Genomic DNA, 18,396 nt, shown 5'->3' with positions numbered 1-18,396 from the left:
TACTAGTGAGAATCCCAAAGACATAATAATGAGTAGTAGGATTAGGATTAATTTACCTCCCTGAAGTTCCCAGATCTGTGAACAAAAATGGGTTTTGTGCTGTGAATTTCAAATGTCTCTGAGACAAGTAGGTCTAATGCCAATTATTTTCAACAAAGATTTTGAGTTTGCCCTATGGCCCACAGGTCACCAACTTGCATGGAATGGGTCACTGTGTACAGAACACTATATTAGCCACTATGTAATCAGTTCTCAATTAACCAGTAATTCATTATGAAGTTTGTAGATTATCCATGTATTTTGCATATCCTCCTATCTACTGCTTGCTTTCTCAGTATTTTACTACTCATTTCAACTCCTTAAGGAGAATGGTAAATGGAAAATAAAGGAGGTGAAATTAAATTAAGTTCAAATAAGGCAATAAAATTGAAGTTACTTGTTAAGATTCATTTTTGCATCATCTGTAGATTTTTCAAACTCTGCTTCCAGAATATTATGTATAGAGATGATTATTTTTCTGTGAAAGACATAAATAAGGAGGGTGTGTGTGTATGTGTTTGTGTGTGTGTGTGTGATCTCAAATACAATGAGTACTGAAAGACTTTCAAATTCTCCATTACTCAGAAAATATAATTCCAAATGATAATTTTTTTAGAACTGCTACATAAAACCAAAAAAGGACCTTCTAGTCAAATACCCAATATGCCAGAAGAAAAAGGCAATTAGGTTGATAATATCAGCAACTTGTATAAAAAGGTACTTCATGGTCATTAAAGGGCAATAGGGCACTAAAACCTCAAGTTGACATGCAAATTATTTTCTCAGAGGCAGAAGCCTGATAATCCTAATACTTGAAATTGGCTAATATAGCATATTTAGTATTACTGCATACTTTCCAAAAACTCAGATAAATTTAAATATATTATTTGATTTGTCCTACTAACATTCCTAAGAACATGGATTATTATTGTTTTCTTATAGATGGAGAAAATCAGGCTCAGAGAATTTCAAAGTGATTTGCCTGGAATTATATTATGAACCAAGGATAGGAAAGAATAGAACTCAGGACTGATTTCAAAAGTCTCTAACTCTTTTTATAATACCACACTGCCTCTTGAGATATATCCAATGTTATGAGGATATTGCCAGCAAGACCTCCCTTATGTTGTGAGGGTCAAATGAGATAAAGATTATTAAATACTGTGTAAACCTAAAGGGCTTATATTTGTGTCAATAATCATCATCATCCTATCATTCTTCTTTATGGCCATCTTTGGTCCTTAAAATAAACGGATGTAGCTAATTTACTCACCAATACATTTCCCTTTGTGCACCGTGAGCTGATAGGGATTACCCATACTGAAATACAGGATTTCACAAGAGCCAGGAGAATCTTCACTACTACATATAGAATACTGACGTTCTCGCCTTAAAAAATAAATTTGGACAATGATTTTCCTTCAATTTAGCATTAAACATGGATAACTCATTTAGGTGGAATCTGATTTTCTATCCGTCCCCACCTAAATAGTGCAATGAATTAAGATAACTTATACATTGTGCAAAGTGGCTGATTTTAGCTATCCCAGTCAATGAAGTGCTGCCATACACTGGAACAACATGGTCCCAACCTCTTAATCTCAATTCATCTGGAAGAACAACCTGTCAAGAATATCAAGGGAACTAATGAAAAAAATAATATGAAGGAAGGTAGCCTAGTAGTACCGGATCTCAAACTGTATATAAAGCAAGGATCAAGAAAACAGTTTGGAACTGACTAAGAAATAGAATGGTAGACCACTGGAGGAGATTAGATACACAATATACAGGGGTAATGACTTAGCAACCTAGTGTTTGATAAACCCAAGGATCCCAGCTTTTGGAATAAGAACTCACTATTTAACAAAAACTGCTGGGAAAATTGAGCAACAGTAAGGCAGAAACTAGGTATAGACCAATATCTCACACCCTATACCAAAATAAGGTCAAAATGGATATATGATCTAGATATAAAGAATGGTATCATCACTAAATTTGGGGAACACAGGATAGTTTACCTGGAGGATCTTTGGAGAAGGGAAGAATTTGTGACCAAACAAGAGATAAGAGAGTATTATAAGATGTAAAATGAATAATTTCGATTATATTAAATTAAAAAGCTTTTGTACAAACAAAACTAATGTAACCAAGATTAGAAGATAAACAACAAACTGAGGAAAAATTTTATAACAAATTTTTCTGATAAAGGTCTAATTTCTCAAGTTATAGAGAACTAAGTCAAATTTACAAGAATAAAAGCTATTCTCCAATTGACAAATGGTGAAAGGATATGAACAAGCAATTCTAAGATGAAGAAATCAAAGCCATCAATAATCTTATGAAAAAATGTTTTAAATCACTCTTGATTAGACAAATGCAAATTAAAACAATGTACCATCTCACATCTATTAGATTGGCCCTCATGGCAGTGAAGGAAAGTGGTAAATGTTGAAAGGAATGTGGCAAAATTGGGACATGAATGCACTGTTGGTGGAGTTGTGTGACCTGATCCAACCTTTCTGGGGCAATTTGGAACTATATCCAAAGGGTTATAAAATTGTACATACCCTTTTATACAGTAATAACACCACTGGGTCTGTATCCTAGAGAGATAATAAAAAAAGAGAAAGGACCTTCTTGCACAAAATAAATTATAGTAGCTCTTTATGTAGTGGCAAAGAATTGGAAATTGAGAGGATGTCTATCAGTTGGGGAATGGCTGAACATTGCCATTTGAATAATTGAAATATGAATAATTCATATTCAGTTAATCTAGGAAGTTTTTGTGAAAGAGACAGAATTTCTGGAGTTTGAAAAAATAAAAGCCTTAGTTTAATGTTCCTAGGATCAGAAAAATCAGAACCAGTTGCTCACTTAAAGAAATAGATTTTGCCTACTTTCTTTTTTGTCTCTCTTCTTTAGACTCTTTTCTTCCCTGGATTTTCATGGCACTGTTGCCTTCTTGTTCTCCTCCTATTTGACCATTCCCTCTCTGTCTCTTTTGCTGGACTGTCATCCATATTATGTGGGTATTCCCTAGAGCTTTTTCTTAGACCCTCTGATTCCTTCACTACTCTTTCGATTTCTTCAGTCCTTATGTAATCAATTTTATATCTCCATACCGATGTCTCCTAAATCTATATATTCAATCTAGCCTCTCTCTTCTGACCTCTAGTTCTGCATCATCTACTTCATTTCTAATATCATTTCCAACTGGATTTTCTATAGATACCTCAAACATAACGTGCTCAAAATAGAACATTTCTACCTACATGTTGTTCTTCCCAACCTCCCCATTTCTGTTGAGGATACATCTAAATCCTCTTGATCACGATGACTGACAATCCCAAAGTTAGCCTTAACTCTTCCTATTCCTTTATCTCTTATATTTAATCAGTTGCCAAGCCTTGTTAATCCTACCTTTATACCTCTCAAAGCTTCCCCTTCTCTCCCATTAGTATGGCCATGTCTCTAGATACCTCTTATATAAACTATTGCAGTAATCTCCTAATTGACCCCTCTTTCCATTGAATCTTTTCTCTTTTGACTTCAGACACACAACACTCTTGGTTCTCCTCCTACTTTTTAACCCCCCTCTGTCTCCTTCACTGGTTCCTAATCCTTTTCCCAATCCTTTAATGTCAGTGTCCTCTAAGAGACTTTCCTTGGTCCCTTTTATTCTCTAAATGTCTTTTTTAGCAAACTTGTTGTAGTTCAATCATTCAGTCCTTTTCCCTAGTATTTCTAGCACAATGCTGCGGCACTTCTACAGGTCTAAAACAGGATGGAAACCTGGAAAATATGTTATAGGACTCATGAGCATTGGTGGGATTTAATGACTGTCATTTACGTAATTCTTAAGGGACAAATCCCATTTTTCTTCCCCAAGAACCCTATTGTAGTCTGGCTAGTTTCCAGAACTAAACCAGATTTGAGCTTCCAAAATGAAAGCCAGATGAGTGAATGGGCCATTGCCAAGACATGTAAGAGTTTTATCAGAATACATTATTTATCAGGAACAGCTAGGGCACTCAGTGGATAGATCATTAGTCTTGGAGTCAAGAGGACCTGGGTTCAAATCTGACCTCAAACTTCCTAGTTTCATGCTCCTAGACAAATCACTAACCCCAGTAGCCTAGTCCTTACCACTCTTTTGAGCCTTGGAACCAATACTTGGGTATATAATAAGAGTTTAAAAAAAAAAAGACCACATTACCTATCCTGACCCACGAATAATTAGTGAGACCACAATGCAGTTCAGAAAAAAATCTTGGTTAGAAGTAACTAGATGTCTACTGAATGTACTACCATCTTTGTGTTTCCTCTAAATAGAAATCAGTCCCTTTCAATACACATATAAGTACAAATAGCTCTGCAGTTATAGGGAATCAAATGTCAAAAGCTTAAAAATCTTATACGAAACACTATTATCACCCCAAATTTAGAGATAGGTAAACTGAAATGGGGAGATGATCTGATATCACCCAACCATGGGATTCAGCATTATAATGTTTCTATTCCGGGCCTTTGAGCCTTTCTTTGGACCTAGAGTATACTATAAGTGAAATGTTTGACTCAAATCTATACCAGGAGCTATGTTTATAAAGCTTTTTACTTCTAAGGATTTCACAATGCTTTGGAACACATTTATAGGCCATGACTTATACGAAGAAGGTAGGGTTGTTGGGGAGAAGTTTTCCTGAATTTTATTTTATTATTATTTTTAAAGTCTTTACCTTCTTTCTTAGCATCAGTTCTAAGGCAGAAAAGTGGCAAGAACTAGGCAACTGAGGTTGACTTGTCCAGGATCACAAAGTTGGAAGTGTCTGAGACCACATTTGAACCCAGGATCTCCTGCTAGGCTTTTGATCCCTGAATTGCATATAAGACTTGCAGCACAGAGAAATTAAGGCATTTCTATAAAGCCAGAGTCAGTGAGTTATATCAGTACCCAGATTTATCTGGTCCTTGGCTCTTATCACTCTACCTCTAAAATTGCGGAAGCTTTTTTCATTAGAAACCATAGTTTCTTGCAGAAGAAAAGCATATGATTGATCACATGGTTTGATGGGTATGTGATTGAGGATTTTGACCTTAAATGATCACTCTATTGTAAATATTAATAATGTATAAATAGGTTTTGAAAAATGATACATGTATAACCCAATGGAATTGCTCATCAGCTCAGGGACGGGAGGAGGGAAGAGGAGAGAGAAAGAACATGAATTATGTAACCATGGGAAAATATTCAAAATTAATTAATTAAAAAATAAAAAATATTTTTAAAAAGAAGCCATAGGTTCTATATAGTCCCTGTCAGGTCATAGACAATAGTGGATACTGGTAATCATATGAACAATGCAAAAAAATGATTGCTTTGTCTTTACCATACACATATGTAGTATGTAGTAACAGTGCCCCACCAAAAAGGCAATTTCCACCACTTTTTTGTTCTTATCCATAACAATACAAGCCTATCTCTTCCTCGTGTTTGCCACTGTTTAAACTCTACTTATTTTTTTTTAGTAGACTCATAAGTGAATATATAAGGATGTAATCATAGTTTATGGAAAACACCAATAGATGTCTTCAAAGGAAACTGTAGGTCCAATGTTGAATAAGATACACTTTAAACAGTGGAGCCATTTTGTATAACTATATTACAATCACTGCTCTAAGTTTAAAGGAAAGGAAGTTGTTACATAAAATATTAAAAATAATTTTATCCAAAAAAACCTTAAAAGTTTACTTAGAAATCATTTTATTCAACTATAAGTCAATGTTTTCCCGTGTTAGTTCTCTGTATTTGTATCCCTAGAGACTAATACCATTCCTGGCACACAATGGGTGCTTAATAAATATGGATTGTTTTAAAAAGTTAAATTGTTTTTTTTTAATCAATCAGCATTTTTTTCTCTTACCTTCTATTTTAATACCAATTCTAAGACAGAAGAGTGACAAGGGCTAGGCAATGGAGGTTAAGTTACTTTCTCAGGGTTGCACAGCTAGGAATCAGCCAGTATTTCCAATGTCTGCTATAGGCCTGGTACTGTACTAGTTACTAGGGGTACAAATAAAAATAATTAAATGATTCCTATTCTTAAGGAACTTAGGTTTTTTTGGAGTTTTAATTTATTTAGAAGAATATGAAAAAAGGCCAAAAGGCTATAGATTTCTTCCCTACTCTTCCTCAACACTTATTCTTATTATAATCAGCTCAGAGACAAATATATTACAACATCTGTGTTTGCACATTCGTTTTTATTTTCCAAAGTAGTGGTTGTAAGAATGGGAAAGAAAAGGCTTTGATTGCAGCCTCCATTTGCATGAAGCAGAAAAATCTATGAATGGAAAAGGAAAAATATAGTAAAGCACAAAAAGGACTAGTCATGTCATGTATGATTATCTAGTACTTCTACTCCTAGTTAATCAAGAGAATGTAAATAATTTTCAACTGCTACATTTTGACATATGTGTGTCTCTGGTAAATAGGGTGGAGAATTTTTGGGATTTTTCCAATTCTATTCAATAAATATTGCATGTTTACTAGATTTAAGACATTTTGGTAGATGCTTTGATGGATATCAAGATGCTCAGAAGGAATTTGCTGTTTCATGGAAGGGATTCTGGGAATACCAATAAAATAGGACGAGACAAGGATCAAATGGAAGGCACACTCTTGTATACAATCTCCTGTAGACTGTGTGTAACAAAGTTCTGACAAATCATGCTGTAGTGTTTTATGCTACTGCCGTGTGTATTCAGTACTCTCACATTACTGAAGCTGTCTGCAAAAGCCATTAGTCCATGATGATCAATCACCGAGTATAATGTGATGTAGAACTAGCTCTGGAGTAAGGGTTGTGAAGGGTCTGGACCCAGCCCTCCTGACACACTGGTCATGTGACCTTGGGAAAGTCATTTTACCTCTTGGGGATTCAGTTTCCGTATGTGTAAAATGAATGAGTTAGACTTAAATATCTCCAAGGTTCTTCCAGCTATGACAAGTCTATTGATAAGGACAGGGACTAGACTTCAGGTGTCAAATTCAACTAGAAACTGTTCCCTGCTGGGCTATATGTTGACTTAGAAAACCACAAACTAACATTATTACATTGCATCGTATTTTTATTTGTTCTGTTAAACAGCTCCCAATTACATTTTGTAGGTGGCCTGGGCCCCTAGTTGGACACTTCTGGTAAAGGGAACTCTCAGGAGAGGAAACTCCCTGTACCAATGCAGGTAGGCACCTTTCTGTCATCTTACAGCCTTAGAGAGGTGTCTAGAGCATGAGAGGTTAAGCATCTTGTCCAGGGTCACACAGCCAGTGCATGCCAGAAGTTGGGCTTATACCTATATATTTCTGGCTTGAAAGTCAGCATAATGGTAGGCAACTCACTTAATGATCCTATGAATATTTTGTGTATTAGCTTCCACTAAGAAAACCCAAGAAATGGAAAATATTGTTTACCACATAATATTTATACTTGAGAAATGAAAATGGAATTGAAATTAATTTGAAATGAGAGTAGATATTTCTACTTGTTCAACAAGTGCAAAGTAATATAACCTCCAATGGAACGAAGTGCTAAAGGAATGTAAAGTAAATGGGGGATGTAAAGTACAGCAGTGATCAGGGTATGGGTAAGATTAATTAAGGTTTCAGGACTTAGGACTTTAAGGATCAAGCCTACCTTTGAATGCTATAGCTCCCATTCATAGGCTCATGTTCATCTCTTGATTAGTTTGATGGTCAAAAAGAGCATACATTTTTCTCCTATATTCTATTTCTATGGAATAATTACTCTTTCCTCATTAGCAAGCCATACAATTGCTAGATCTGATACTATACTTTGTATTTATAACTGTATTTCAACAATAAAATTCCTTCTGTGTTCCAAATCAGGAGGACAAGAACTACTACTCTCTCTCAAATGCAGCCCAAGATAGTAGGAATATGGAGTCCTTGCTCTTTTTTTCTGAACCAGACTACAAAAACTTGACAGCATCCAGAAAGAAACTATAGGGAGAACAGTTCTTGCAGCCTTAGCAAGGAAGTTAATCCTTTTCAGGAAAGTCATTCTTATGTAAGGAGCCCTGTCAAACAAGAGAAACTTGTATTTATTCTAAAAATTCCCCAAATCCTATCTTGTAAAATTTTTATTGATCATTCATATCAAGAAATAACTTTCAAAAAGTCTCTTCTCCAGTATTTGAGTTTTTAAAAAGCAAACTAAGTTGGAATTAGAAACATAATTGGAACACTTCAAAGTGTGGCCTTTAATGAATTCTTCTATTGAGAATAAAACATAGTATAAGTTTAAAAAATGCCAGTTAGAAAGCAGAATTTTCCCTTATTACATATAAATACTATGTTACAGGTTACATTTGAGTCTGATGACCTTAATAATTTTCTTTTACACTGCCACTGAATAGAGTGGATAATAATTTACAAGGAGACCCTCCAAATGATAAATTATGCAATCTACCTGTCAATCTCTGAATGTTTATCAAAAAAGCTCACTATAAATCAGTATCCATCCTCACACACTAGAAGTTACTAGGTACATACTTTGATCTCCCTGTGGAATTTGTCCGATGTTTAACATGGCCTGTGTGGTCTAGGGCACTTCCATTTATATTGACAGATGGTTTGTATCCTGTCAGGTCTTTCCTAGAGTTATGATCTTGGTTTGTTAAGCTGGCAATTTCCTCCTAGAAGAGAAACATCAAATCAGTCTTTGATACAAATTATATCTGGATCGTTTAATCTCAAAAACAGAAAAATATTTCCAGGTTAGGAAACAACAAAGCACATGACTTAGAAATCCATTATCAAAACATACTTAAAAATAAATTTCTCCTTTTCAGGTAGGATTACCTTTCAGCTCTCCATCATAACATCTATCAATTCTCCTACATCTCAGGATACTTAAGCCTAATTTACAGGCTTGCCACAATCTCATCCTCATTCCAACCTCATTATTCAATTAAAATCACTTTTTTTGAAGTTTATGTTTCTTTTTTTTTTTTAACCCTGATTTCTGTTTTATAATCAGTTCTAAAACAGAAGAGCAGCAAGGGCTAGGCAATTGAAGGTAAGTAACGTGTCCAGGGTCACACAGCCAGGAAATATCTGAAACCAGATATGAACATCAATGACCTCTTAATGGCCAAATCCAGTGGCCTTTTCTTAGTCTTCATCTTTCTCCATCTGATCTGCTGTATGACACTGTTGACCAATCTCTTCCATACATTCTGGTTTTCTGGATATTCATGACATTTCTCTCTCTTTTCATTCACTTCCTACCTTTCTAACAGTTCCTTCTCAGTTTCCTTTGCTAGATCAGCACCTTTATCAGATCCTAACTGTGGGTGTTTCCCAGGGTTCTATCCTGGGTTCCCTTCTCTTCTTCCTCTTTCTCAATAACCTCATTTGATCCCATGGTTTTAACTGCTGGTTCTATTCAGGTGACTTCCAGATCTATATACTCAGTCTTAGTCTCTTCCCTGAGGGCCTGTATCACCAATTATTTATTGAATATTTCAAACTGGATGTCCTGGAGACTAATTCAACATGTCAAAAACTGAACACTTGTTATCTTCCTTTCTATCCTCAAATTCTCCTTTCTTCCAAATGCCTTGATTTCAGTTGAAGAGACCTCCATGCTTCAAGTTATCTAGGCTCATAACTTGGATATTATCTGAAATACTTCATTCTCCTTCACCCCATATATCCAATCAGTTGCTAAATCTTGTTTCTACTTAAATGAAAACTCTTGCTTCTGACTCATTCTGCTATTCACAGGACCACCACCTTAGTTAAGATCCTCATCAGTCTTGGCCTAGATTATTGAAATGGCCTTTTAATCAGTCTTCCTGACTCCAGTTTCTCACCACCCTACTCCATCATCCACACTATTGCCAAAATAATTTCCCTTAAACACAGATCTGATCATGTAACTAACCTACTCGATCCACTTTAGTGACTTCTTATTGCCTCTAGGATCAAATATAAACTCCTCTTTTTAATGTTTAAAGACTTGCACAAAGTTTCCCCAACCTATCTTTGGATAATAATAATTATTACTGTTAACATAAGCATTTATATATTCCTTTTTGTCTCATAACAATTCTGAGAGGTAGGGCTATTATACTCGTTTTACTGGTGAGGAAGTTTTCCCTTCCATATTCTGATCTAGCTAAGCTAGATTTCTCCCTCTTCTTCAATATGACCCCATCTCTTGTCTCTGTGCTTTTGCAATGGCAGTCCCAAATGTCGAGAATGTCCTCCCTTCCTTCCTCCATAGAATCCCTCTTCTTTTAAGGTGCAGCTGAAGTACTGCCTTCCTCATGAAATTTTCCCAATCCCTCCAACTGCTAGTGTCCTAACTCTCAAAATACCCTCCATGTAATGGCTTTGTGTATATTTGTATTTATTCACTTTATATTTATGTTGTACATATCTTTATATACATATTTGTTATCTTCTTCATTAGAATGTAAGCTTACTGTGAGAGCTGATTGCTTCACTCATTGTCAGATATGTTCTTAACAAACATTTGCTAACTGACTGTTTTCTTCTAGAGGGACCGATCTGACTCCTAGGCCAAGAAAATATAGGGACTTCTGCAGCTCGAGTTACCTTTGGTGCCTCCCTAATTTCATAACCTCATCCTAACAATCCAATTCTCTCTTACATATCATGACCTAGTCTCCCAACTTGCATGTAATCCTATCTGAAGTACCTTCTTATTCTTTTCCTTAAGTCTCTCTAGCAGTATCTTTTCCTTTTCCTAGATTCTCTAGGAACAGTACACTGTCCTGTATTCAAAACCTGCTATCAGACAGACCTTTGAGTTTCCCAGCATCTGCTGATAGCCTGCTGCTTGAGTTCCCTTATATCCCAACAATTTGTTCAGAGTTCTTCCTAAAGTTCACTGCTGTGATCATTTGTCCCACTTTAGCTGGTCTATTTATCAAGTTGTGACAGTCTCTCGTAACCACAGTTACCAACCCTCAATCAAGTATTAAGAACAACAAAAGGATTATCCAGGAAGAAATGACAGGAATGAGGATTCATATTGTAAAATTGAGATTTGAACTCTGGACTTCAATCCCCACAAGTCTTTGCTCCACTTCCCCAAAATGCTTTGTAATCTCACGGAATTCTGAGGTGGGAAAGATCGAGAGGGTACTTAAGCTGATTGCAAAGGCTTTTGAGCGCTCGCTCTTGGACTTCCATTTTGGGGCAGATGTGGCTCTTTCCATAATGTAGGTGAGGTCTTGTCTAGGCCTCTGTGGCCTAAGCACCACGTGTTTCTTATCCTGTATTTTCTTTAATCCTTAATCTTCAATAAACCTCTAAAAAATATAATACTCCTTTCAGAGAGAAACTAATTTCTACCTGCCTCAGTCTCCCCTAAATTTTAATCATTACAGTTGGCGACCACTAGATTGGATGAGAACTTCTCAAATTTTTTAGCCTAGAGAATTTTTTTTAAGCCAGTTTCTCCAAGATGCCTTTTTAGAAAACTATCTTGATCAGCTCCTGCCTGTGGCCCTCTCCAGCTCCTGCTTCTGCTCCTGGCCTCTCACCTGGTGCCTGAGCTCCTGGCCCTGTTTGTCTGTGCTCTGGCTCCTGGCCCTGCCCACCCCTCGGTCTTTCTCTTGCTCACCGGGCCCACCTGATTCAACCAAGATTGCAATCACCTTGTGACCTGCCTGCCCAACAAACCTAGTTCCTTGGAGCAGATCACTCAGGACTCATTTCTATCAGCTGGTAACAAAACAGGGAGGGGGGGCAGTATTAGCTCCACATGGACTGGGGTAGGAGGAGGGATCATATCAGGGGAGAGAGAAAAGGGAGAGGAGAAGAAACAGACTTTTCAAACAGACTTTTAAGCAATGGGCTATTTAAAAGGATACCTTTTGACTGTTCTGGTAATTTCATTGATTTCACCTGTGTGCCAGAAGAAAGATTCAGCCCAAAGATTCAACTTTGGGGAGGCAAATGGATGGCTCAGCGAACTGAGAGCCAGGCCTACAGACATGCGGTCCTGGGTTAAAATCTGGCCTCAGATACTCCCCAGTTGTGGGGCCCCGAGCAGATCGCTCAGACCCCATTTCTTAGTCCTTACCACTCTGCCTTCGGACAATAGACATTTAAATGGATAAGAACCCAAGGAACTTTGAAGAGACTAAAGGCTATATTCTAAGGCATTTCAGACTCCAATGGTTTATACAAATCTCTGTATTTCTATTGCATTTTGATATTTGCTTGGTTTAAGATTTAACTTTGTGATGTTAAATTCATATATTACTGGATTGAATATTATTCTGTTACACTGAAGGTTGATTGAATTTATTTTGAATGTGCTTAGTTTTAAAAATTCTGTTACTTTTCCCCTATAACTATTGAACAAATATTATTGTAATTAAGCCCATATGGAAAAAAAAAACAGCCTTTCTATTTGGATGGATGGACTTCAGGACTGGTTAAAATTGTATAACAACCTTTGGAAAATTTAATATGCTAAATACCTCAAATGATTTAAGTGTTTTTTTAAATATGATTTTTGTAATTTTTTTTTAACAATCTCTGGTTATTTTGCCTGCCCCTACTACGAGGTAAGGCCCATTCTAGTAGCTGAAGTGAAATACATTTTATAAACCCCAACCTTCCCACATGTGAATGGAAGTTGGGCAGTTAATCTCAGGGCATTTGTATCACTATAAGCCTCCAAAAAAGGAACATCCCTTTATTTATATTCGTCAGCTCACTAGAATGATATATAGATTTCTTGATTATGTTCTTAACTCAAGATGAGTTTTACTTTGTTTAAAAATATGTTTATTACCAAGGTTGAAAGATTGCCATGATTGTAAAAATTGTGACAAATATCTATCAATTCATAGGTTTTTAAAAATGCCATACAGCAACTTATGTGAAATATGATAGTGTGTTTGTTTGCTATTGTAATTAATTGGGGTATTGAGAATTTTGGGGATATTGATATCTATATATTTGTACTACTGTATTTTTAAAAATGAAAAATTGTTAACCTTGTTCAATTCATTTGCCTTCTACTCACAGTGAACATGGTCAGATATTAAGAGAAAATGGATCTCATTTTTGGTGAGAAAGCCTTGTAATCTTTCTTTTCTTAGCTGACACAGAGTGTCAATGATTATAAGCTATATTTTTAAACTCTTTTAAAGCTCTCTTATTATTATATTTTTCTTGCATGTGCAATATACTATTTCAGTATTTTTTATTTTTTCTCTCTTTTTATATTTGAAGCACATGTCACCAGTATTAAGATTTTCTTTAACCTTTTGACTTTTCAGTAATACAAGTTTAAGATACATTTGCTAATGCATGCCCTAAAAAAGCTTGTGACTATAAAAATGATGCCACTAATTATTTAAAAAATTATGGGATTTTGCTTAATGATTCTGTCTGATTCCAGGACAAGATATACACAACAGAGCCATTGCACAGAGCCAAAGAAAAGCCAATCCAGGATGGATTAATGCACTTCTAGGCCAATACAAAGGTCTTGAACCTAGTATGAAGACTCGAGGTTACTATGTTTATCATTGCTAGACATAGGCTTTCCTTGTGTCCACACTCACTCTGAAAATACTCACAGACGAGTATCCCCGAAACGTTGGCTCATATAATCTGGTCCCCTTTTCTGCCTCTCATAGTGTGGTACCTTTCTGTAGTCCTGGCTATATTGACTGGGTAAATGCATCATTGCTTAGATCATTTTGTTTGGGCCCTGATTGAAGAGCCTGTTATAGATTTATTTTTCTTTTACTTGGAATTTTTACACATAAGACTTTGATAGTCTATATTTTCATCCAGAAATTTTTTTCTTTTCTTTTTGATTTTTCTGATATCTTTTAATATCTCTTACCAATTGATTCATATACCTCATACCTCAGCCATGCATCCCTAAGTGATTCTGTATTTGTCAATCACCCTCTTAACGGGGGGGAATGTAAAAAATATTATTATTTTAAATTGCAAAGATTAAATTCCTTTTGAGAAGAATTTTAGGTAAAGAAGATGCTACCTCTCTGAATCCAGAACTGAACTGTTGGAGAAGCCACCATGAAGAAGCCTCCAGACCACAAGTTGCACAAAATTGAACTTTGGGTGTGGTTGATTGAACATTTATTTGTATGTATACTTTCATGCCAAAGGGGACTGCCCCCTAACTGGCTTTTTGTCAATGCGTTCAGCAATTATTGTTTTTTTTTTCTTATCCTCAAATTATTGTAATCTTTAAATTGATTATGTTTTTATGATCCTTTGGGGAAGGACTTCTTCCCAGAGGATCAAACGGAGAAATGTAAAATTGAGATTTGAACTCTGGACTTCAATCCCCACAAGTCTTTGCTCCACTTCCCCAAAATGCTTTGTAATCTCACGGAATTCTGAGGTGGGAAAGATCGAGAGGGTACTTAAGCTGATTGCAAAGGCTTTTGAGCTCTCGCTCTTGGACTTCCGTTTTGGTCTTTCCATAATGTAGGTGAGGTCTTGACTAGGCCTCTGTGGCCTAAGCACCACGTGTTTCTTATCCTGTATTTTCTTTAATCCTTAATCTTCAATAAACCTCTAATAAAATATAATACTCCTTGCAGAGAGAAACTAATTTCTACCTGCCTCAGTCTCCCCTAAATTTTAATTGTTACAATATAACTGTTGATGGACATAAAATATATTAATATAGAACATTTTTGGATATATTATTCCATATGATCTTCACAATATCCCTATTAAATAGTAAAGTTTGGCATTATCTGAATTTGGATATGAGAAAAATAAAACAGAATAGTAGTTAAATAACATACCAGAGTCACAAAGGGATTGAGAAGTAGAGCCTAGGTTCTCTCTTCCTTTTAGGACAATGCTCACCTCAATATATAAATTAACTACATTTATAGTTATTGTATATTATATATGTACATATATACATATATACATATAATGTGGTATATTATACAAATAACTATTTTGTTATTTAACTATTTAAGTTTATGGCTATTGTCCCCTCAAAGTATTCTTTCATAGTAGTGTACAAAATAACTATATTTTCTCCAGATCTCCCAAACATGCTTAACTTATAGATCATAAAACTCTGAATCTTATTACTGTTTTCAAATAAAGTTAAGAGTTTTAGAGGCTTTAGAGCCTGAGACAAACCTCTTATTTTTACTAGTGAGAAAACTAAAGTCCAAAGAAGTAAAATGATTTGCCACGTGTTACACAGGTAGTAGGCAGCAGATTGGGATAGTCTGCTCTATATCCAGGACTTGGCTCTAAATCTACCATTTCTTCCCACTACTCCATACTGGCCTTCTGAAAAACCAAAAATATTTTTTTGGTAGGTGAGACTATATAAGAATCAATCAAAGGCACTAGAGATGTTTAACCTGGAAAAGAGAAGACTAATAGGGGCAAGATAGCTGTCTTTAAGTATTTGAAGGACTATCATGGGAAAGAGAAATTAGAAACTTGTTCCCCTTGGCCCCAGAGGGCAGACCTCTGAGTGATGAGGGGGCAGAAGGGAATTGCAGAGATGCAGATTTGGGTTTGACAAAAAGAAAAACTTACCAGTTTTCAATCTATCAGTTAGGACTAAGCAAAAGTGGAATGAAGAGAGAGAAAGGCAGTGGGTATTCTCTTGCTAAAAGTCTTCAACAAGCAAAGGCTAGAAGACTATTTATGAGAGATCCTATAGAAGTAATTCTTGATAAGATACTATCTTAGTATTTTAGTACTGGGGTAGAGGGCCTCTGAAGAACCTTTCAATTCTCACATAAATCAGAGGTCTAGAGTTGGAAGAGATCATGTTTGATTTCCTTTTTAAAATTATATATAATGTCACTGATATCACCTGGGATAAATAAAAATAAGATGGAAACTTCTATTAATGGCAAATCTTAATTTAAATCTATTATTCTGTCTCAGGAATTAATAGAAAAGATAACTTTTAGTACCTGTTTTGCCATTTCTTTCCTTTTCTTCTCTTCTCTTTTCTCTTCCTTTCTTCTCTGAATTTCATGAAGGATTTCACGTTGCTGAAATAAATCATACTGATATCAAGTCTCATCAAGATAAATGAAATTTAAGAAACAAGAAAAAAACATTTTTTGAACAGTTTAATAATTCAAGTCATCTCCTGAGAAGACCTAAACCTTAATTGCTGTTAGTAGATCTATTTTCTTGGTCTTTATAGCTCACTTACAGAGAGCTACTAAACTTATCAGAGAGGAAGCAAATCATGAACACTAACCATTTTATTGCTCAAATATTTAGGAACTGCTGTGACAGATCAATTCACTGCCAGACTCTACCAGACAGCATTTATCACTGCCAAAAAAGTACAATCATCTACAAAATAAGGCATAGAACCTTCTTTAAATAAGGGGTATCATTATCACTATTATTCATTATTTGCTAGAAATGCTAGCAATAGCAGCAATAAGAATAAAAAGAATTGAAAGAATTAAAATAGGCAATAAAGAAACAAAACTATCGCTTTGTGGATGGTGTGATGATATACTTGAAGAATACAAGAGAATCAACTAAAAACTAGTTGGAATAATGAAAGATTGGATTTAGCTATCTCCTGATTATAACAATGAAGATATTTAGCTCTTCCTTTATTGTAAAGATAAAATTGTAATCTCCTAATTGTAACAATGAAGGTACTTAGCTCTTCCTTTATAGTGAAGCTAGAATTGTAATCCACAATCTATTTTTAGATTTTGATCTACAAAAAGGTGATATCTCAATATTTTAAGTATATCTACCCATTTTAACCACAAAAAGGTGTTAAGTAACTACAAAAGATGAACTTACCAAAAAAAGGTGTTAAGTAAAACAAAAAGATATAATCTAACCAAAGAAGGTGAGAACTAAAGAGTGGGCAGCTCTGGAGAAAAATTTCTGCTGTGATTGGTAGACATGAAATTTAGAGGAGGTGACACAAGAGAAAAAGACTCTTTAAAGAGGACGAAATGCCAGATGGAGATATATTCAATTTGAGTTTTCAGTTGGATGGAGGCTCTGACTTGGAGGAGAGACTGGAAGACAGACCCTTGGGGAGCGACTGGAAGACTGACACCCAGAATTCTTTTCATTTAGATGGCCATCATTGGTGAGTGTAAGACTGATTTAGTGACCCCGCCTTTCTCTCTCTCTTCCCTTTTCTCTCTTCCTTAATATCTACCCTCTATTGTAAACAAACTATCATAAATTCCATTTACTTTAGTAATTAATTTGGGATTTAGAAATTAAATCCCTGGCAACCACCAATTAAATATATTCAAGTCTCAACCACAAATAAATTTAACAATATAATTTCTATTTATAGATTTATTCATAAATTTTAGAATTTCTACAAATTATCAACAATGCACAGCAGTAAGAGATAGAAAGAGAAATTCCATTTAAAATAAACATAGACAATATAAAACATTGGGGAGTCTAGCTGCCAAGACAAACTCAGGGACTATATACAATTATAAACACTTTTTACACAAAGTCAGATCTAAACAATTGGAAAAATATTAAGTGTTCATAGGTGGGCTGAGCCAATGAAGTATAAATGACAATTCTACCTAAATTAATTTTCTTATTCAGTGCCATACTAATCAAATTGCTAAAAGAGCTAAAAAAAATAATAACAGAATTCATCAAGAAAAAAAAAGGTCAAGAATATTGGGGGAATTATTAAAAAAACTTGGAAGGAAGGTGGTCTGGTTATACCAGATCTCAAATTGTGGGGTGTGCTGGTGGGGTTCCTGTTATCTGAGGAGATTCTGAGTGCTGCCTGTTCTATCCAGAGCATATTCTGGTAGGTGTGGGGGGCACATTCTCAGTGAAGGCAGTTGTCTTGCATCTACTGGAGCCCTGGTGCTATCTCTTCCTTTACCTTCTTTTCAGCAGATAGGGGGGAGTGGCTGGGAGGGCAGGAGTGGTGGCTGACACGTGGAAAGAGCTCATCATCTTGCTTGGCATAAACCCTACTTCCTCCCTTTCCTACATGAAATGCCTGCTACTATCTGTCCTCTTCTCTCTTCCATTATTTGGGAGGGAAAAACATAGCTGGGGATGTGGGAGTCAGTGAAGTAAAAGTTTTTATTTTTGAATTCCTATGAGTTTTTCACCTAAGATTAAAGGAAAGAATTAAAAAAAAAATCAAAATAGTCTGGTAACCTGAAAAAAAATGTAAAGGAAGGCAGTCTTACCAGATTTCAAACTGTACTACAAAGTAGTAATCATGAAAACAACCTGGTACTGTCTAAGAATTGAAGTACTGGATCAGCAGAATATAC

The 18,396-nt window shown here is 35.5% G+C and overlaps 1 protein-coding gene across 3 annotated transcripts in view; it reads right to left on the bottom strand.

Moving 5' to 3' along the window:
• EIF2AK4 (eukaryotic translation initiation factor 2 alpha kinase 4) overlaps positions 1 to 18,396 on the bottom strand; it is a 130,968-nt gene that overhangs the window by 68,448 nt on the left and 44,124 nt on the right. For 2 of the 3 annotated variants that reach the window (XM_007480028.3, XM_007480029.3), the window contains exons 5-7: positions 16,054 to 16,134; positions 8,612 to 8,754; positions 1,313 to 1,428 (exon numbers count right to left, since the gene is read on the bottom strand). In XM_007480028.3, coding sequence (XP_007480090.2) covers positions 1,313 to 1,428; positions 8,612 to 8,754; positions 16,054 to 16,134 — 340 coding nt within the window. Of the gene's footprint in view, positions 1 to 1,312; positions 1,429 to 8,611; positions 8,755 to 16,053; positions 16,135 to 18,396 lie in introns of those variants that run through there. The other variant, XM_056810255.1, reaches the window with a different exon arrangement.

This window comes from Monodelphis domestica, chromosome 1 (genome assembly GCF_027887165.1).
Source record: "Monodelphis domestica isolate mMonDom1 chromosome 1, mMonDom1.pri, whole genome shotgun sequence".
Taxonomy (NCBI): domain Eukaryota; kingdom Metazoa; phylum Chordata; class Mammalia; order Didelphimorphia; family Didelphidae; genus Monodelphis; species Monodelphis domestica.
The sequence above is the reverse complement of the archived record's forward strand: the minus strand, read 5'-3'. Positions and strand labels throughout refer to the sequence as shown.